Source organism: Lynx canadensis, chromosome C1, assembly GCF_007474595.2.
Source record: "Lynx canadensis isolate LIC74 chromosome C1, mLynCan4.pri.v2, whole genome shotgun sequence".
Lineage (NCBI taxonomy): Eukaryota > Metazoa > Chordata > Mammalia > Carnivora > Felidae > Lynx > Lynx canadensis.
Window position 1 is genome coordinate 219,989,005 of NC_044310.1, and position 21,048 is coordinate 220,010,052.

Here is a 21,048-nt window from a genome sequence, read left to right on the forward strand (position 1 = left end):
GGAGCTTGTATTATTATTTTAGAAATGTTATCTAAAACATCACCTGAAAAGAATCCATCCCTCCGTCGCAGAGAGCACAGTGGGCAAGGTCGGCCTGGTCTGAGGTGCTGGCGGTGTCCCCACTATAGCAATGCACCCCTGGGCTGTCGCCTCCTCCCTTTGGGATGTGCGAGGACCACGCAAGCTCAACACAGAGTGTCTCAAAGGAGTTGGACCCTTCGAGCCCTTAGAGGCGGAACCCACTCCTCTTGGAGAACTGACCGCGAGCCGGGCAAGGCAGAGCGGCCCTGTTCCAGCCCGGCCTGGGAAGGTTCCTTCCGCTGGAAACTTCGGGCCAGGGAACAGGAGAGACTTGGGCTTCTAGGGGCCGACGCCCATGCCACCCTGGACGTGCCCAAAGAAGCAGCCCGTATTTGTGGCCCCCGCTGACCGCCCCCACAGCCCGGGGCCGTGACCCTCGCTGACCACCCCCCTTAACCCGGAACCAGCCGTGCGCTTTGCGTTTCCTCACCTAATCCCCACAACCACCGCAGGCCCTCTGTACCACAGGGTTTGTGGCCAAGAGTAGCCAGGAGAATCCTTACCCAGGTGACTCCGGAGTGGTCCAGGCTCTGGGCCCCTGGACCTGCTGGGATGGTGGCCCTGGCCCCTGCCATCCCGCAGTGTTCTGAGGGCAGTTGGCTCTGGGACAAGCACGGTGGAGGCGGCCCCTGCAGGCTGGGGACCTCGCCCCTACGCCCTCCCTCATTTGGAGACTCCCGGAGAGAAAGACTTGCCCACAGGATCGGGACCTTAGGCCCCTCTCTGGCTGCTGGGGGTGGGAAAGAGGGCCCACAGTTCTGTGGGCCAGAAACTGCCCTGCCATTCAGACCCGCCAGTGTAACTGAGAACGTGCCTGGCCCAAGTCCGCGTCAAGGCCGGTCCCTGAACAAAGACTGTTCTTTTGCTGGGAGTTCCAGGAGCTTCCTAAACCGGCAGGGCATGAAGCTAGTCCCTCAATTCCACAGGGCCTGGGGCACCCTCCCTCTTTCTGACTCATGTGACTAGTCACCAAGCACCTTCAAAGAAACTAAATCTCCTTCTCCATCGCTGGTTCAAACCCTGGGCCTCCGGGCTCACTCTCCCACCCTAGCCTCGAGGACCTCCTCCTGAGCCCACTGCACAGGGCACGATCCCTTAAAGTGCCTCTGGACCACGCCAGGGCCCGGGCTCCCCAACTGCTCATCCGTTTCCCACGCACGCCCCACTCTCATCTCACCCCTCGGGGGGCTTAACTCTCGTCCGCAGACTCTCTGACGCTCCTTCCCTGGTGTATGCGCTGCACTGGGTGACTCGCTCCCAGCGAAAGGAGTGTTGTGGGAGCGATGGGGCAGGACACCTGAGCTGGGTCGTAACACCGCAGCATCCGCCCTCCTTTCCCTTGGGTCGCTTGCTCTGGGAGAACCCAGCCGCCATGATGTGAGGACACCCAAGTAGCTTCGTGAAGGTCCACACGAGGAACTGAGGCCTCCAGGCCCAGCCAACCTCCAGAGGACTTCGGTTCTGGCCAATATTTTGACCGCTGTCTCCTCGGAGACTGTCAGCCAGAACCACCCACGGGAGCGGCTGCCACATTCCTAACCCACAGAAACTGTGACATAATACATATTGTTTTAAGTTCCTAAGTTTTGGGGGTCATTGGACACACGGCAGTGGATAATTAACAGAGGTCTCTGCTTCAACAAGAGATCCGATTCAAAATTTACTCAAACAATAAAACTGCATTTACAACCTATGACCAGAAATCCCAAAGTGGACCATTCTAGCACCAACAAGTTCAGGAGCTCAGAGACGTCAGCAGGTCCTTCATCCTTCTGCTCTGGAGTCTCCGTAACGCTGGCCTTTGTCTTCCGGCTTGTCCCTTGTGGTCACCAGCTGGCCGCAGCAGTTTCTGTTCCCACGTTCCCACACACGGGCATCCAAGGCGGGTTACAGAACATGCCATCGTGTGCCCTTGGGAAGCTTGGAGACAGCTCCAGCGTCCCCCCCCCCCCAGGGCTGTTCCCCATGTCCCGTTGCCCTGAGTTGGGGCGCACACCCCTTTCTAACTTCTGACCCTGAGCCAGGGAGGGGTCCAGGCTCCCCGGATGACTTCAACAGCAAGTGAGCTGGCCTCCTGCTGGTGAGGCAGGGTCAGACACACGGTGGATCCTGACGGGATGTGGCGCGTTGCCAGCCCAGGGCTGCAGCCTCGGCCCAGCTGTCACCAGCTGTCCCTTCCCCTGGGACACCTTGGCCTGCCCTCCCCCACCCTGGGTGAAGTGTGGGCAGGACACTGGTTTTAATCTCTGTGTCCACACGAGAATGCAGTGCCTGGTTGTTGCCCGCTGACCAGAAGAGCTGTGGGGGTTCGAAGAGACAACCCCCAACCCCAGCTGCGAAGCCAGGGAACGTCCCTTGAAAAACAACAAGGACGGTCATCCAGGCACAAGTGTGAGCAAAGCCACGGAGCACAAACACCCCAGAGCAGTGATAACCCGGGGAGGGTGGAGGGGAGCAGGCAGGTTTCAGGTTCCACAGAACCCATGAACACCCACAGGCTTGGGAAAGGAAATGGCTAGACGTGCGCCGTCCACGGGCTGGAAGGTGGTCAGCAGGGAGGCTGGTCCTGCCTGACGGCTGGGGGACCTTTACCTTCATTCTCCTGTAACCTCCAAACAGCACTGTGACATAGGGTGGCATTCCCACCTGACAGTGACAACCCCGAGGCCCACACTTCAAATAACTAACTGCCTGTCGTAGGGCCTGTGGTTGTGGGAACTGGGGGTCATGAACTAGCTGCCTCCAGAACACCTTGTCACACCCCTCAGGCTGCCTCCAACTCCTATTAATACTCCAGGAGCCACAGGCCCCACTCTGCACAGGGCTGCGGGTGGGCCCAAGCGGCAGAGGGGAACACGGGACACACGGGGTGACGGTGGTGTAGGAGCCGCGGCAGGCAGGCCTCAGACCATCTCGGTACTGGCCACTCACCTGTCACTCCGGGCCTGGGCTAATGCCTACCCAGCACCACCTGTCTCCGGGCCACTTCTCTGGGCACAGGCCCACCCCTGGACGATGACACGTCTGTAGGAGGCCGCCTGCTCTCCAGGCCTCACGAGCCAGGGTGAGTGACACAGCAAAGGCCGCTACGTAGAGTCCAGATCCTGGGCTGGCCTCGGTTCTGCCGCTAACCGCCCCCATGTGTTACCTGGGGAGAGGAGTTGTCCGGCACCCTAGGGCAGGTAGCAAATCTGTCTCTTACTCCTTCAGGATCCCTACAAGAAGCAGAACCCGGGGCCTTTACGGATTCCCTCCAGCTACGGCAGCCACCAGCCTGCCAAGGAGTCATTAGCATCTTCTGGGGGAGTTACTGCCACAGGGATGCTGAATGGTCATGCCATAAGTCCTAGCATCCCAGAGGCAGGCGTTGGGCTATGCAGTTTTCTTCTAGAACCGCAACAGGAATATCCGAGGCCCCCCCAAATAGCCTGGGGGGTAGGGCTAACACAATGTCACACTACCACCAGCAGCTGCCACTCATACAGGCCTTTCTTGGCCTCTCAGAGGGAGGAGCTGCAGCTGTCAGAGGAACCTGGGGCAGAGGCTCCGGGACCAGGTTCGGTTTGTTCTCTGGCAGTAGGGACTTTCCAGGTCTGCAGAAGGGCTTCAATCTGACCACCGTTCATGTCCAGGGGGCTGGGTAAAAGTCTGGGAATGCAAGATCTGACTAACCCTAGGAGGTGGCACAGAGCTGCCACGAGAAGGGCTCAGGCCGCCTTCTCCTCCCCTGCCCGACCCTCTGTGAAGGCGCCAGACACAGTGAAGCAGGCTTGGAGGAGCAGGCAGACAACAAGCCTCTGGCCGCTCTCCCTCCTTCCCGGGAATGGGGAAGTGCAGGCACCTGCAGCAAAGGTGAATGCTCAGGCAGGTCCCTAAATCGCCGTCCTCGCCTCCCCGCAGCACCGAGCGGCCAGGAGCTATAACCGCACGTCCAGCAGGTCACTCACTGTCCAGCCCACCAGGACCAGATGCCCGGTCATCTGCCGCAGTCCCATCCCCTGTCCCGCTCAGGATCCAGCGCGTCCGATCCCAGACGGCCTCGAGACAGCCTCCTAGGCCCGGAGGACCCCGTCCCCCCGCTCCACGGGCCGGCTCGGTCCCGGGAGCACACCACCGCGGCCCACCGCTGCCTTCCCAAGCGACCCGCGGCGCTCGCTTCCCGGATCCTTCCGCCAACAGGCGGCCCGACCTGCCGCCAAGCGCCGGGACGAGCGGCGCATTCTGGGAGGCGGTGCTGCATTCTGGGATCTGTAGTCCGCGGCCCGGACCTCGGCCCAAGAGGCCTCTCCGGTCCCTTAAGCCCCGAACGCCCGCGAGTCCAAGCGGCCCCGACGCCCCAGCCCGAGCTGCACCGGCCAGAGGACACGAAGCCCGTCAGCCTCCCGTGAGTCTCCGCCGGGCGAGTTCGCACACACCTCCCGGGGAAAGAAAAGTGCCGCACGGCGATGGCACGGTCTCGCGAGAGCCGAGCTCGGGAGCCACGCCCCCGAGGGTGGGATACTGGGAATGCGTTTGGACTTCCGCCGCTCGAGTGCGATTGGGCCGCTGTGTCACGTGGCCCGGCGGTTACCGCGGCGACCGGACGGGCGCGCGCCGGGCCTCGCCCACCTTCCGGGTTGTCAATGGGAGCCCCGAGCGCCCAGGATGCGGGCGCCGGCCAGGGAGCTGTTCCGAGACGCCGACTTCCCCGCCTCGGACTCCTCACTGTTTTCCAGCTTCTCCACGCCGCTGGCCCAGTTCCGGGAGGACATCACGTGGAGGAGGCCCCAGGTGCGGCCCCTGGCGCGGCTCTCGAGCCGAGGGCCGGGCCCCGGGCGCTGCCTCCCGCGCCGTGCGCGGCGGGAGGGGTGGCCGCGTCTGCCGCGTCTGTCCCAGAAACGGGGAGGGTGGTCCGTCGGGAGGGAGCCCCTCGGAGCTCCGTGCCAGGTCCGTCCCGGGTGTGCGGGAGGGCCAGCTCGGGGCCCGGCGACAGGGCCCACAAACCCAGCCCCGCTTCTGCCCCGACGGGCGCCTGACCGCACTTAGCTTCTGGTGTGCACGGCCCACCTGGCCGCCAGCGGGCCTGCCCCGTTACTTGTGTTTGCTGGTATCTGCTACGCCTGTGGTCTTCTGGAAGGGCCAGACTGAGCCTACGAAGCAAAGTTGTTTAGGGCTTCGTGCACCTGCATTTTCAGATGTAAACGCTTTAAGGTGGCAATTTGCGGGGATGCTCCGGCCCAGTGCTCTGTTGATAATCCTTAGAAACAGTGTATCTGCCCAGTAAGACTTCTCAGGTACGACCCTCCCCCGTCTGCTCGGACACAGCCTGCATGGCCAGCAGCCCTCAAAGCCAGAGCAGCTTGGGTCTGGCGACTGAGGCATTTGGGCAACACGGAAAGTGCCCGTTTGGTGTGGAAGGACGGGAGGGCCAAAGCATGAAGAGCCTCACAGGCCATGCCAGTGGAATTCGGGTTAAAAATGGATTCTAGGCCACTTGGAAGGCCACTGGGGGTTTTAGCAGAGGAGCGATTTGAGTGGGTTTATGTTTGAAGAAGCTCACTTTTACTGCTGGCTGGGCGGTGGATTGACCCGGCAAGCAAGCAGGCGGCCATCTCAGTAGTGATGCTCCTGGTAGCATGGCCACCTAGGATGGCTTCGGAGTGGGTGGGTTTGAGAAGTACTTTGGAGGGGGATTAACAGGTTTTGCTGACCAACTGGAAGTGGAGGGTGAGGATAAAGCCAAGCTCAGGAATGACTTCTAGACTTCGAGACTGAGCACCTGGGTGATGTGCTAGGCGACACGGGGAGGTGGGGGAGAGCTAGGGATGGAACTCTCGGGTTGGGTTTTGCTCTCTCAGGCGCAGACAGAGCTGTCAGAGGCAGGTGGGCATGAGAGTCGGGCACGCAGGAAGTTCTGGGCTAGAGGTTCCCTCTGGGAATGGGCACTGTCACAGGGCTCAGGGCCCTGAAGAGTGTCTCAGGAGAACGTGGGGCTGGAGAAGAAGAGAGGGCTTGGAACTGAGCCCTGAGGGACCCTCACACTTCCGAGGGTGTCCAAGCAGGTGTCCTGGCAGGTAACCGCGAGAAGCAGCTGGCGGTGAGGGAAAAGGACAAGCGGGGACACATGGAACCCTGGGAGCCAAGAGGGGACTGTGGGGAAGTGCAGGGGCTCAGCCACTGTTCTGATGCCTGCAGGTGCCAGGAAAGATGAGAACAGAGAGATGCCTGCTGGATTTGACCACACAGAGGTGACCGGCTCAGAGGCTAGAGGGGCCTATGCTGAGGGAGGAGGAAGTAATGAGCAGCTGTTTCAAGAAGTCTGCCAGTGAAGGGAAGCCTCAAGGGGAGCTAATGCAGGGGGGATGGTCTGTTAGAGAGGATGGGGGTTCTCTCTCCGTCTTCTGCTGGTGGGATTCTGCCTGTAGGGGTGAAAGGGGGGGGGGTCATGGGAGGAACCCAGGCTCCGAAGACAAGAGGGGGTCAGGTCAGGTTGCTTCTGATGAAGCTTCTGGCAAGGTCATCAGCTCAGAGGGGCGCAGGCAAGAGGGGGGCAGTGTAGAAGTGTAGAGAAGAGGGAATAAAGTAGTCTGGGGAGTGGGCAATTAAGCCTTGGAGAGAAGGGTTTCGGTTTCCAGCAATATGGAGGACCCATTTGAGATCTGCCAGTGTGGACTTAAGTGAAACCATTTTCTAGGCCAACAGTTAGCTGTTTGGAGAAGGGGGACGTGGGATCCATCCCGAGCTGGGGTTTTGCCACTTAACAAAGGTAGACAGAGAAGAGGACCCTAGAACCTAAGCCAGATGGGATGATGTGAAGCCAGGAGGGCTGACAGATGGAGGCCGCGGAGGCCAGCTGCTTCCCCTCCCCTCTTGGGCAATGCGGATGACCAGAAAAGCTCCTCCCCAGCGCCTGTCGCCTGGATCCCGTGTTCTTCGTTTTAAAGACTAGCCTTCAGACGAGGTGAACTCTTTATTTCAGGAGATCTGTGCCACACCCCGGCTGTTTGCAGATAACCCACAGGAAGGACAGGTGAAGCAAGGGCTGCTGGGAGACTGCTGGCTCCTGTGCGCCTGTGCTGCCCTGCAGAAGAGCCGGCGCCTCCTGGACCAGGTACCTGCGTCCGAGCGTGTTTCTCTTCTGCTCTGTCTTCCTGTCTGCTGAGCACAGGAAGGAAGCGGGAGGCGAGGCAGCCGAACCTCCTGTTCTACGGGGCTCTGCTGAGGTCGCCCAGCATGGCTGGTGGAAAGGGAGGGCTCTGCTCACAGGCCCCAGGGGCTCCAAGGCACAGACACCGTGTCCCCCTCTCACCAGGGCTCCCCGGTGCTTTCTGCCCTGCTCTGCCCTCCAACACCCTTGGAGGGATGCACAGATGAGCAGGCCAGCCCAGAGTAGGAATGCCCCGGGTTTGGAGTAAGTTTTCCTAGCTGGTTGTTGTTGTTGTTTTTTAAACAAGCTTTGAATGTAAATTGGCAAAAGGTGATTAAAATGGTTTCCGAGGCTGGGCGGCTAGCACAGGTGTAGGAGGGCTGCTCAGAGTGCTCCCCCAGGAGCACCACAGCTCTTTGTTTGGCTCGTCGCTAGAATGTTACTGATTAATGCAGCAAGGCTGACAGTGGTGACCCATCCAGAGCTCCTCCTGGGTCCCCAGGCCTTGCTAAGCACACCACAGTTGCTGGCATTTGTTCTCCGGGCCTCTCTGGCTTTGACCCCGGTTCATAAGTGAGAGCGTGAAAACCACTGCTTTCGTGTTTGTAGCCGCTGAGGGGCAGAGCCAGGACCAGACAAGTGTGTCCGGGGCAAAGCCCACACCTGTGGGGTCACAGCACCAGAGCCAGCAGTGGACGGGCTGGCCCGGATCCCGAGGCACCAGCCTCCAGCCGGGGGGTTGCTGTGCCCACGGTGACCTGCCGTCTGCCACCGGCTGTGCTGAAAATTGGGTCACTCGTGCCTGTAAAAGTCACGTTTGTTTTGGATTCAGGTCGAGTGCTTATTTGGGACAATAGGACATAATGGTTGGCTTTAAGCTTCTGGAGACACTCGGCTCCCTCAGTGTGGCCCCGAGATACGTACATTGAAAAGTCGGTTAGCTTTCCGTGGGATGATTAGGTTTCTGCAGACCGGCAGGGTCCCCTGGAACGGCTCTCATGAAGGTGCTTGGAGGGCGCTGCGTGCATTGCCTCTCATGGTCTCCTTTTGCCTTTCCCTGTGCACGGTAGGTCATTCCTCCAGGACAGCCGAGCTGGCTCGACCCAACGTACCGCGGCTCCTTTACCTGTCGAGTTTGGCGGTTTGGACGCTGGGTGGAGGTGACCATAGATGACCGTCTGCCTTGTCTTGCAGGGAGACTCTGCTTCTCCCGGTGCCAGAGAGAGGATGTGTTCTGGCTTCCCTTACTGGAGAAGGTCTATGCCAAGTACGCGTGCCGGAGGCTGGAGGGTCGGGGTGGGCAGGGAGCCACAGCGGCCTGAGTCCGCCCCCGGGAAGCACGTCCCCGCTCTCCCTGGGCTGCAGTGTCCTCCTCCGTTCCAGGGACCTGACAGCCAGGCCGGCGTGGGGACTGACTTGTCCAGAGACAGAAACTCTGAGACTCGGCCTGTGGTTTGCCCCATCCCCGGCCCGCTCCCCCTTTCTCCGCACTCATCTCGAAGTCGGGCATGAAGGCATCGCCTCCACAGGGAGAGGGTGTGCGTTTCCCTACCCTGGAAATGGTGGGAGGTGGGAGGCCACCCAGGTCGCGATGCTTGTTTAGCCTGGTCCTGCCTGAGACCACGACCCTCACCCGGGGTCTGAATCGAAGAAGCCTCCTCTTAGGATGCACATATCAGCTTGCCCAAAGAGGCTGCGCCGATAGGCCTTAGCCCTAAGGGAGCGAGGAAGGCCTGCAGTGATATTGGTGCGAGTGAGTCCCTCCATCCCCTGGCCAGTGTGGGGTTTGATCTCGAGAGGCAAGGAGCGGGTGTTCACAGGCTTGCGCCCCGCACCGCCTCGTGCTGATGTCTGCCCTGGAGGCGGCAGGGCGTTGCTGGGCCGCTGTGCGTTACAGCCTTTGAGGGTCAGGTGATGCCTGGACTTGATGAGAATGAGGCAGGAGTAAAGAGAAGCAATCGAAGTGGTGGGCGAGGTGATCTGGGGGTGTTGGGTGTGGGGATGGAAGGGGCAGGGTACCCGGGCCAGAGGCTCACTGGCTGCGGTTGTCTCCCTAGGGTCTATGGGTCCTATGAGCACCTGTGGGCCGGGCAGGTGGCGGATGCCCTGGTGGACCTCACTGGTGGCCTGGCGGAAAGGTGGAGCTTGAAGGACTTGGCGAGGACCGGCGGCCGACAGGACAGGCCTGGCGGCTCAGAGCACAGGACTTGTCGGCAGCTACTCAGCCTCAAGGACCGGTGCCTGATAAGCTGCTCGGTGCTCAGTCCCAGAGCAGGTGAGACGCAAGCGGGGGGTGGGGGGGGGGGCAGCGCGAGAGGCCTGCACACACGTGCGTCTTCTTCTTGCGGCCCCGTCAGGGCCGAGTGGAAAGCAAGACATTTATCCTTGAAAGCTGGTGTCTGGTGTGTGACTGTCCCCACCACCCGTCCTTCTCTGGAGGGAGGTGTCCCTTGCTCCCCGACTCACCGCTAGGGTGAGGCCGGAGCCCTGCGGGCGGCCGCCGTGTGGAGACTTCGTAGGAGATGGGTGGCGGCAGCATCTGGGGCCGGCTGGCGACCTGGCGGAGTCAGCACTGAGGCTTCCGCCTTGGCGGTCCTCGCACTCGTCAGAGAAAGCTTGTTGAAAGGAAAACAACACGCAAACAGAGCTCTGTTGAGTTTTTCGCGGACTTTAGTAGGTCTTTCCCACCAACACGTGTGTGTTTTGCATTTTGCACCGTATGCCATTTTCTCAGGTGCCACGTAAACTGTCAGTGTCAGTTCCGTTCGCAGATCTGCTGTGGTTTTCTTACTCTTTCCCTTAACGTCAGACCTTTAAGGTCTTTTCGGTTTCTCGCGTTATAGACGGCATTACTGAACGTGTTCGTATTTGAGAGCGTCCAGGATGAACTTCACTATGAAAATCATAATGACCCCAGAATAGGGACATTGAAATAAATGGACACGTGTGGACAATTCAGTTGCCCGGCCTGTGCTGAGGGCTGGGTCTGCCCCCCCCCCGCCCCCGTGCGGGAAACGAGGGAAGCCCGCGGAAGCCTGTGCGTGACACAGCGTTAGAACCTTCCCTGAGTCTTGGCATCAGCTGCCCCCAGGGTGGGTGGGGTCAGTTCTTGGCGCTCCAGGCTTTGCAGAAGCCCCTAGGCAAAGAGGGGGCTGCGGGAGGTCATCGGGATCCCCCTGGAGCGTTTCAGGGCTGAGGACTGAGGCAGACCCCGAGAGTGGAGGCTATAATGCCGTTGTAAATAAAGCTTTTCAAGACATTCCTGGGGTTTCTTCTCCTTTCTGGACCGCCACCCCCCTTCCCAGGTTGGAGTTCCTTCACTCTTTGGCCCCTCCTTTTGCATGTCTGTTTGTCCCAAGGGCTCTGGGCAAATGGGGTGGTTTCCTCTCTGGAGCCTCCGGTCCCCCCGCCCCACACCACATGTTTCCTCCAGCAGTACCTGCTGTGCGATGCCGCCCGAGCCAGCCTCGCTGGGAGGTCACAGACCTGCCGCTGACAGTGCTGGTGGCAGCACCAGGGGCCCTGTGCCCCTTGTCGGTCGGCCAGCCGGCCGGCCATCCTCTCTCGTCCACCCAGGCAAGGACCGAGCCACCGAGAAGGGAATGAGCTGCCGGGCCTGTGGCCACGGAGCCAGAGTCCAGACCCGGGTCCTTCACCGTGGCTCTGCCGTGGCGAAGGCCGCTCCTAAGCTTGCTTGTCCACAGGGTCGGGAAAGGAGCCCCACTGGTCCGTGGGGATCTGGGTGCTGGTGTGGCCGCAGCAGGGTGGGCTGGAGCAGCCCGCGGGGAAGGAGACAGACCCGTGGGTCTGCTCGGCTTGGGGACTCCCTGCCCACATCCCAGCCGTGTCTCCCCCAGGTGCCAGGGAGTTGGGGGAGTTTCATGCCTTCATTGTGTCGGATCTGCGAGAGCTCCGGGGGCGGACTGGCCAGGCCATCCTGCTGCTGCGCATTCAGAACCCCTGGGGCCGGCGGTGCTGGCAGGGGCCCTGGAGAGAGGGGTGAGTATGGGCGAGGCCAGAACGAGACTGCCGTCAGGCAGGCCGGGAGGGTGGGGCCCCGAGCGGCAACTCAGAGCTGTGTGTGTCACAACCGCGTATGTCCCGGGCTCTGGTGCCGTGGCTCGTGGCAGACCGTTCATAGCTGGTCAGGACGGTGCATGCTTGGTCTCCAGCAAGGCCCTCCTGGCACCACCTCCGGTCCCCTGAGTCCTGTGCTCGGCCCCAGACAACCTTAGGAGGCCGGTGTCGTGCATGGTGCCGGGACCAAGGCAACCCTAGACCCTGGGGTCCCGTCTCGAGGGTGCCCACGGAATGGTAGGTGCCCCATCGGGCTGCGGGTGACAGGGACGTGTGAGTGCTCAGCTTTCTGACCTTCACTGGTGCTGGGAACCTGGATTGAATGAGGGTGCTGGACCCGCTCCCCGTGGCCGGCCGTGGCCGGTCAGCAGATCCGACGCTTGCCCCCGAGCCCAGGCTGGTGGCAGCTCCACCCGAGTCGATCAAGCACATCTCTCGTTCACCTGCTCGGGGACACCGCTCTGGGGAGATGTGTCTAGAGACGGGGGCCCTCGGGGAAGGACAGAGGTGACTGCCTGCGGAAGGGCCAGCGTGGAGCCACCCGAGCCGGCAGGGCACAGGTCTCCTCGGTCAGTGTCGTCCGCTCTCGGATGAGAGGCCCCTCTGAAGTGCAGTGTCTTCCAGGGGCGAAGGGTGGAGCCGGGTGGACCCGGCAGATGAGGCTGCACTGCTGTCCCAGCTGCAGGAAGGGGAGTTCTGGGTGGAAGAGGAGGAGTTCCTCCAGGAGTTTGATGAGGTCACCGTGGGCTTCCCGATCACGGAGGCTGGCCACCTACAGAGCCTCTACTCAGGTAAGGGGAGGCCCGCACGCTGGGGGAAGCCCGTACCCTGGGGGAGGCCCGCACGCTCACCCTGGGGGAGGCCTGGCGGGGTGGGGCGGGGGGGCGGCAAGCCGCATGGGCTCTGCCTTCGGAAGTCAGGGCTGAGCGGAGCCCGCGTCCCTCTGGGGGCCCCTGGGCACCAGCCTGGCCACAGGCCCCAATCTGCTTCCTTCAGTGCAGAGAGATGGTTCCACTTCCTCCCGTCCCTGGCAGCTCAAGGTGTTGGGAGACACGGGGCTCCCTCCTATAGGGTGCCGTGGCTGGTGTTGGTGAGAGTGGCAGGAAGGGCGGCATGGGAGCCCTTTCCTGGAGCTGATGCTTGGTTCTCCGTCTAGAAAAGGAGCTGTGCCACACTCAGGAGCTACCCGGGGCCTGGGTCAAGGGGCAGTCTGCAGGAGGCTGTCGGAACAACAGCGGCTTTCCCAGCAACCCCAAATTCTGGCTGCGGGTCTCGGAACCAAGCGAGGTGTATGTTACCGTTCTGCAGAGACCCAGGGTGCGCACAGCAAACTGGGCAGGCCGGGCTCGGGCACCGTTGAGGGACAACCGTGCCTCATGGACCCCGGCCAGCCTCCTGGGCAAGGACTACCAGGCCGTGGGCCTGCATATCTGGAAGGTAATTCTACCTGGGTCCCGGCTCCCTGCTCAGGGCCTAGGGGCGCTAGGACAAGAGTGACACCGGTGACCGCCAGGAGCCTCAGGTGTCCCCCGCCTACCCCAGGGTCATACACCAGCTGGCGCTCCCACAGACCCGGCCCCGCCTAACGCAGCCGGCCTCCGTCAGACAAAGGGGCACGAAAAGAAAAGCAGCCGGTGGCGGAACCGGCCGGAGGGACCAGGGCACAGCCCTGTCTCGATCCCCCTCTGCTCTCCCCAGAGCGGGAGGGCTTGGAGGCTCGCCTCTGGGACAGGGCCACTGACCCCTGGGGCCGAGTGAGAGCCCTGGGTTGGTGGGCGCTTTGAGCCGTCCCCTGCCGTGCTGGGGTGGGGCCCACAGGTCCGGGCGGTTTCTTTGTGCTGGGTGAAGGCGGCAGGCCAGTCTCGGGACGTTGGCACGCGGGCCCCCTCTCTGCAGGTGGAGAAGCGGCGGGTCAGCCTGCCCAGGGTCCTGTCCACGCCCCCCGTGGCTGGCACTGTGTGCCACGCCTACGACCGGGAGGTCCACCTCCGCTGTGAACTCGGCCCCGGCTACTACCTGGCTGTCCCCAGCACCTTCCTGAAGGACGTGCCGGGGCAGTTTCTGCTCCGGGTCTTTTCCAGTGGGAGAGTCTCCCTCAGGTGAGAGGGGCAAGTGGGGTCTCCAGGCTGCACTCCCTCGAGGGCCTCAGCGGAGGAAGGGGGAGCGGCCCGGGCAGCTTCCTGCGGTCCGTGTGCGTCTGCGGCCCATGACAGCCGGGTCCTCCTGTGTGTCTCCCCCGGGCAGTGCCATCAAGCCGGCGACCGCGAGCCCTGCCTCTGGGGAGGCCCTGCCCGCAGGGGAGTGGGAGACCGTGCAGCTGCGGGGCTCTTGGAGAATCGGCCAGACGGCGGGGGGCAGCAGGAACTTCGCCTCCTACCCTACCAACCCTTGCTTCCCCCTCTCGGTCCCCGAGGGCGCAGGGCCCCGCTGCATCCGAATCACTCTGCGCCAACACTGCCGTGACAGCGAGTGCCACCCCATCGGCTTCCACGTCTTCCAGGCAAGCCCTTCCTGTCCCGGGGGGTAGGCGGGCACAGGGCGGCCCTCGGGGGCGCTGGTCCACACAGGCGGCCAGGCCGGACAGAGAGGCCCGGACGCGGTCACGTGGGCACAGCCAGGCTGGCTGGTCCCGTACAAGATCCGTTTCTGGGTTTCGTGAAGTCTGTAATTCACTGGGGTCATAGGTCAGCTTAGAACCCTGGCTCAGAACAAGCGTCACGAGGTCAGGTCTGCTCCCTAGAACCGTGCCTCCCGCCCAGGAGACCCGACGGCGTGCCCCAGGAAAGGCGGTCCGCCAGGAGCCGCCCCGGAGCCATGACGCAGTTCATGGCACAGGTTCGTGGGGAAGAACAGGAAAGGGAGCCCACCCGCCCACAGAGCCGGCGTGAGGGCCTGGCAGACAGATGCCCCCGATCGCAGTTGCTCAGGTGATTCTCAGAGCAGAGAGCTGTCCCCCCGCGGTAGGAGAGGAGGCTGTGTTGAGGCCGGAGTAGGGCCAGCACGTCACAGACGCCACCCCAAACCTCCCTCCACCTCAGTCTGCCCGCCCTGTGTTGTAACGCAGCCGGGACAAGCCCAGCAGACCTGTAGTTGGAGGAAGGGCGACAAGTGCGGTGCCAGAGGTCAGGGGTCGTAAGCCCAGACTCCACGGGGATGAAGTGGCTCCCAGCTCACATTTGTGCCCCTGCTGGGGGCCCCGCTTCATGCTGGGTGCCGAGGAGGGCATGGGCCAGGAGGGCAGCCTGGAGCCGTGTCCTGGGCGCCGTTGTGGGGTGGGCACACAGAGCCCGGGGTGCAGATGATGTGAAGGAAGGGTAGGAATTTCTCTGGTTGAGAAGCTTCTGTACCCTTGGGAGGACACTGTGCTCCCCAAGAGCTGAGGGCTCATTCTGGAGCTTCGCTGCCCCCGGGCTGCCAGCCGGGGCACCCAGGAGCTTCGATACAAGTGCCAGTGCCAGGAGCCGGTCAGACGACCCTCAGGACAGAGGCCTGGGCAGTGGTGGTCGTGGCGGTCCCCCACGCCTGATGGGGCCGCCCGCCTGACAAGGGCCGTGGGGCCTCGGTGAGTGTGAGCCCAGCTTCTCCAGCTTGGTGGCCCTTCCTCCCTGGAAAAGGGAGTGTGACGTGGGAGACGTCACCGTGAGATCCGGGCAGACTGCACCGGGCGCCTCCCCACCCTGGACACCCCGGCCTCGGAAAGGGAGTGCGGTCCCGGGACTGGGAGGGACTTGGTGGCCGTGGCAGCCCAGCGGACAGCCCCACCCCCCGACCCCGTCTGAGCCCACGCCTCCGCCAGGTTCCGGTGGATGGCGGGAGCCAGGGCGCGTCCCTCCTGCTACTCCAGGACCCTCTGCTAAGCTGTGTGCCACACTGCTACGCCCAGGAAGTGAGCCGGCTCTGCCACCTGTCGGCGGGGACCTACAGGATCGTGCCCTCCACCTACCTGCCAGACACAGAAGGGGCCTTCACGGTGACCATCGCCACCAGAATAGACAGGTGGGGCTCCGGGGCTGGGGGTGGCCCTCGGTGTCTTAGTAGTCACCTGCCTGTTCTCTCCCGCCTGCCCTGCCTGCCCCAGCGCTTGTCTGTCCCCGCAGAGCAGCCGCGGGCAGGGCGTGAGCCTTGGGACCCCTCCTTGCCTGGGAGTCTGGGCGGGGAGCGTGGCTGCTCTCGAGCTGGGCGCCAGGAGGCCGACCGTGTCTTCTCTCCCGCAGGCGCTCCATTCACAGCCAGGAAAGGCTGGGGCAGCTTCTCCAGGAGGTACGTGTGGGGCCTAGGGCAGAGGGCCACCCCATTACTCTGCCTCGAGGCCGCCTGGCGCCCTGGGGTCTGAATTACCCCAGCTTCCTCCCAGAGGCCAGGCTGCAGGCCAGGCTGTGCCCGGGGACACCGGCACACCGGTGTGTGAACATGGGGGCCACCAGGCAGAGCCCCTCAGCAACCGAGAGCCCGGGGCTGCAGTCCCAGCGCCTGGCAGTGCTGCTCGGAGGAGGGCGGCCCTGCCCAGACCTCGCCGCCTCTCGTCCTGCAGGCCTCCTTCATGGCAGTTATGAAAACCTAACTGGGTGACCCCCGTGTCGGCTCCGGTGACTGGGGGGTGAGAGGCCCCCTCCCACGGTGCCACCAGCCTCCCTGCTGTGGCTCACAGCCCCGAGTCGGACGGCTGCACGTGCCCGCGGGTCCTGCAGGGAGGTGGCCGTGGGGCGAAGCAGGTGCCTCGGAAAAGCAAAAACCGCTGCATCGGGCGTCCTTGTTCCGTGGCGCTGAGGCCGGAGAGCCTCCCAGAGACCCTCGGCGGCATCTGTCCCCGGCTCCGGAGAGAGGCCTCACAGGGGACAAGAGCGCGTCAGGACAAATCTTGTTTAGAACTAGTTATTACGGCAGACGTTTTTGGGAAGAAACTTTATGAATAAACGTGAGTACTGAGCGGTTTGCGGAGCCTCGTCTCGGGGAGCCGCAGGCCGAGTCCGCTCTCCCTGAGGAGCAGGGGAAGGCCCGGGCCCTGCGCTCCCTCGGGGCCCTGCTGGCCTGGGAGGCGGGCAGGCCGCTTGAGGACGCAGTGGGTGGTGGGAGCCTGGAGGGTCGTGGAGGGGCCGTGGGCGCCCGCCCCGTGACGGGAGCAGGAGGGAGCAGCCCAGGGCAGCACCTTGGTGCCGGCCACGCCGTCCGCCCTGTCCCTGCTGGGCCTTACCCCGCCTGGGCGTCCGGAGGGACTCTCGGCCTCGGCCTCCCTTCCGTTTGGAGGTGCCAGATGCAGTCGTTCGCTCTCGACGTGGGAGGAGGCGTCCCCGGGGGCCCCGGGCCTCTGACCGGTTGGACGCAGTCAGCCCCGGTCTCGGCCGGGCCTCTCTCCCCACCCCCGCTGCTTCCCTGACTGGCCAGCGCCGTGGCGTCGCCGTCCTCACCTTCCAAAGGAGGGCTGGGGGCCGCGACACAGGCCCGAGGAAGACCTCGCTGCCCCACGCCCCTTCGCGTGTGAGCAAGACCCCTCGCGGTGACCAGTTCTCTGGGGTCGAGTGGAGGACGGAGGGGCTCCAGGATCTGGAGGTGCCACGGATGGAGAGGCAGCCTGGCAGAGGCGGCCAGACACCAGCCGGGCTTCCAGGACGTGGCTGGGCCGGTGGGGCACGGGCCGTGGCCCCCGCACCAGAGGAGGCTCGCGCCCTCCTGGCCGCCAGCCCCCTGGGCCTGCGCCAGCTTGTGGTTCCGTCGCATGGTTCCTCCGTGGGAGGCAGAGCTGAAGGAGACCTCACCCCCAGGGCATCCTCAACAGGCAGGCAGGCCCGGCTGTCCTGGGCGCGGCCGCCTCCCTCCGACCGAGTGACCTCCAGAAGTAGCTTGTGTTCTCTGGGCTTCGATGTCCTTGCTGAACACGTGTCCGAGCCCTGGCCATACTCAGTGTGCCCCCATGTCTGCCCTGGAGTCCTCGGCCTGGAAGGGCCTGTGGGGTGGGCACCAGCGGGGCTCATTCTGCTGAGGACAAGAGTGACCGAAAGAGGGCTCTTACCCGCTCCCACCCCACAGGAGGACCCGATGCACGGGCGACTTCCAGTCTCCGTCAGCCACCTGACGTTGGCCCCCCACCCAGCCCGGTGTGAGCTGGGGCTGCAGACCACAGACCCCACGGGGTCCGGGCCGGTGTGCTGCTGTCTCACCCGTCCTCTGTATTGACCTGAGCCCCGCCTCGGACCCGGCCCGTGGCCCCGGGGAGCTGGGCAGCAGCAACCAGCCACGCCCTGGAGGCCTGGTTCTGTGGACGGGCCGGTGGGGGACTACTCGGGTGAAGGGCCTCCCTCCTGTGTCCGGGGGCCCTGGCAGACCCCTGACGGGCAGGTCTGGGTGTGTGCATGTGGGAACGCCACCTTTTCGGGCCTTCCCAGCAGACTTTGCCCCACACCACCTGTTTGGTTTCTCGTTTCCACTTCCTGCTTGGGGCAGGTGGACCGTGCCTTCTCCATGGGAGCCGTGTCCTACCCAGTCCTGGCCCTGGGTCTGCTCTCGTTGTCCTCGCCTGCCCTCCTTCCCCTGGGCCTGGGTCAGCTTTGGGGGCCGCAGGGGTCCTGGGTGAGTATCAAGATCCTGGTGTCCTCAGAGCGGTAGTCAGGGAGAGGGCCTGGCTGGGTCTGGGCTTCCGGGGCGAGAGGAAGGACAGAGCTGGAGTGAACGGGACAGGGCCAGCCAGACGGGGCCAAGGTTCTCAGATGCTCCAGCCTCTTTCCTCTCTGTCTCTCTCTCCATTAATAATCATTTTTTTCTCACTCAGTGTCCCATGTCTGCATCATTTGGTTTTACTGGATTTTTTTTTTCTCCTGTAATATTTAACAGATTTAAGCTAGATATGCTGCCTTTTGAAAGGAATAGAAGAGTCATTTTTTCCTAGGGACACTTTGGGGGCTTTTTGGACCCCAACACAAGGCCTTGGACGTGAGTGCTCCATCAAGGAGAGGGTCGTTGCTGGTTTTGAGGATGAACTTTAAGGGGCAGGCTGGGCCTTCCAGCACCCAGGAGTACTCAACTCAGCGGCTCTGGGGCCCCGTCCCCCCCCAGGGGACCTCAGATGCAGGGCTCTGGCTGGGACCCTCTGGCTGTTCCTCTGGTTCCCAGCAAGCACAGGCTGTTTCTGCACAGACAGGACAGTCTGGCCTGGGAGCCAGCTCACTCAGCGCCCTGGGGAACTCAGACCATGGAGTTTCAGTCAGGACCGTGCTTGTGCTTGGTTCCCTAAAGCACCTCCCCTCCAGGGCTGGGGCTCAGGCCATACACATCCTCAGCTGCCTGTCCCTTCACAAATCACCCAAGAGGGGAGGCTGATGGATCAGGAAACAGCTTTGGCTTGGACTGGCCTGGCTGCTCTATCAGGGGCCAGTCCTGGTCCCTCGTGGGTTCCTGGTGCCTGGGCAGGTGTGACGCTGGGGCACCATGACGTGTGTGTGTGTGTGTGTGTGTGTGTGTGTGTGTGCGCGCGATCTGACCGACGTGGTCTCATCCCTCATCCCCCAAGGCCTATTGAGAAGACCCACCAGCACCAACACATCCCTCTCCACTACCCTGATCCCCTGTCCCTTCATTCTGAAGTCCCTCTGTGAGTGTGTGTGGGGTGCTATGGATGGGGCTCAGATGCCCAGTACCCTGCCCTTGAGGACTGTCTGCACACAGATCATCTGGACGGTCCTGATGATGAGGGATAGATGATGCATTGATGTGTAGGGGTGGCCCTTGATCAGCCTGGGGTCAGCAGTGCAGGGCAAGCAGGGGCTGGCAGAGGAGTTGAGCAGCCTCAGGAAATGGAAAGAAGCTCTCTGTGCCTGCAGTGTGGCAAGTAGGCTCAGCAACTGTGGCAGGAGCTAAGGCTGGAAAAGTAGGTAAGGGTCTTGAGGTCCATTTAAGGAGCTTGGGTCTCACATCCTGGGTGGTAAGGAGCCACTACACAGTTTTTAAGCAGGACCTGATAGGTGTATATGTGACTTCTCTCTCTGGTCGAAGTCTCTAGATGGGGAGGGGACCAAATAGAAGGCTGTTGCAGACATCAAGAGACAGATGATGGTGTCCTGGCCAGAAGGGAGGTAGGAGAGGCAGAGAGAAGAGGTCACTGTTGAGCTACATTTAGAAAGCAAAAGCAGCAGAACATGATGCTTGATGTTTAATTAGATTGATCGCCTAGAGCAACATGAAGAGAATTGATACCTTCAAATCCATGAACATGGTATACCTGCCCATTTTTTGAGGTCTTCCTTAATTTCTCTCAGCAATATTGCGTGTCCTGGAGCATAGATATTTTGCACTTATTCTTACCTACTTTGTTTTCCAACACTTGCAAATGATATTGTATGTTAGGTTTCATTTTTCTAATTTTTTTTTTTTTTGCTAGTATATAGGAATACACTTTGTACATTATTTTGTGTCCTATAGCCTTGTTAATTCGCTTATTCATAGTTTGGGGGTTGGGTTGTTGTTTTTTGTTTGGTTTTGGTTTTGATTTGTAAATGTCTTAGGATTTTCTACATACAGAATTACGTCACATGTGAAAACAGAAAGCTCTGTTTCTTCCTTTCTTACCTGAATTCATTTTTTTTCTTGCTTTATTTCTGGAGGCTCGGACCTCCAATACCATTTTGAGTAAAAGTGATGAGAGCCACTTTCCGTGTTCCTGATCACAGTAGGAAAGCACTCAGTCTTTCACCATTAGGTATGATTTTTTTTTTTTTTTTGTAGATGTTCTTTATCAGACTGAGGGAATTTCCCCCTATTCCTAGTTTTTGAGAGTTTCTATCAGAAACAGATGTTGAATTTTATCAAGTGATTTTCTTCCATTATATAAATGCAAGGAAGATCGGAGGAGATGACTATATAAATGTTCCCCTTTATTAATGTAGTCAATTATATTGGTTGGCATTGTGATGTTAAAACAAACCTTATATCCTCAGGATACTTGTGTGCAACGTATTATTTGTTTTATACATTGCTGGATTCAGTTAATATATTTTAAAGAATTTTTATATCTGTGTTCATACATGACATTGTTCTGTATTTTTGTTTTCTTGTAATATCTTTGTTCAGGTTTAGAATGAGGGTATACCTTGCTTTTGAAAACGAGTTTTAAGAAGTGTTCTCCTTCTTTACGTTCTGAAAGTGCTAAGGATTGATATTATTTTATTCTTAAATGTTTGGTAGAATTCACCAGTGACACCATCGGGGTTGGGGGTTTCTTTGTGGGAAAGTTTTAGATTATGAATTCAACACCTTTAATAAATATAGACTATTCAGATTTTCTATTTCTTGTACAAATTTTGACAAGCTGTGACTTTTAAGAAATTTGTGCATTTCAGGGGCGCCTGGGTGGCGCAGTCGGTTAAGCATCCGACTTCAGCCAGGTCACGATCTCGCGGTCCGTGAGTTCGAGCCCCGCGTCAGGCTCTGGGCTGATGGCTCGGAGCCTGGAGCCTGTTTCCGATTCTGTGTCTCCCTCTCTCTCTGCCCCACCCCCGTTCATGCTCTGTCTCTCTCTGTCCCAAAAATAAATAAAAAACGTTGAAAAAAAAAAAAATTAAAAAAAAAATTTAAAAAAAAAAAAAAAGAAATTTGTGCATTTCAGAGCACCTGAGTGACTCAGTTGATTTCACCTCAGGTCATGATCTCACCGTGAGTGGGACTGAGCCCCACATCAGACTCTGCACTGACAGGAGGGAACCTGCTTAGGATTCTCTCTCTCTCCTCTCGCTGCCCCTCTCCTGCTTTCTCTCTCTCTTAAAGTAAATAAATACACT

At 60.7% G+C, this 21,048-nt stretch overlaps 1 protein-coding gene across 3 annotated transcripts; it reads left to right on the forward strand.

Annotated features, from left to right (window-relative positions):
- Positions 1–4,587: 4,587 nt before the first annotated feature.
- On the forward strand, positions 4,588–20,554 carry CAPN10 (calpain 10). Of its 3 annotated transcripts, XM_030325165.1 has the most exons (13): positions 4,668–4,851; positions 6,256–6,308; positions 7,040–7,171; positions 8,278–8,474; positions 9,265–9,482; positions 11,065–11,206; positions 11,909–12,075; positions 12,441–12,721; positions 13,181–13,383; positions 13,529–13,784; positions 15,081–15,280; positions 15,499–15,544; positions 15,816–20,554. In XM_030325165.1, the coding sequence occupies exons 1-13, from the start codon at positions 4,704–4,706 to the stop codon at positions 15,843–15,845; spliced, it is 2,073 nt and encodes a 690-aa protein (XP_030181025.1). In that variant the 5' UTR covers positions 4,668–4,703; the 3' UTR covers positions 15,846–20,554. The 3 variants fall into 3 exon arrangements, with proteins under 3 accessions (XP_030181023.1, XP_030181025.1, XP_030181026.1); XM_030325163.1 differs by lacking the exon at positions 6,256–6,308 and having other exon boundaries at positions 4,588–4,851; XM_030325166.1 differs by lacking the exons at positions 6,256–6,308; positions 7,040–7,171 and having other exon boundaries at positions 8,402–8,474.
- Positions 20,555–21,048: the final 494 nt, after the last annotated feature.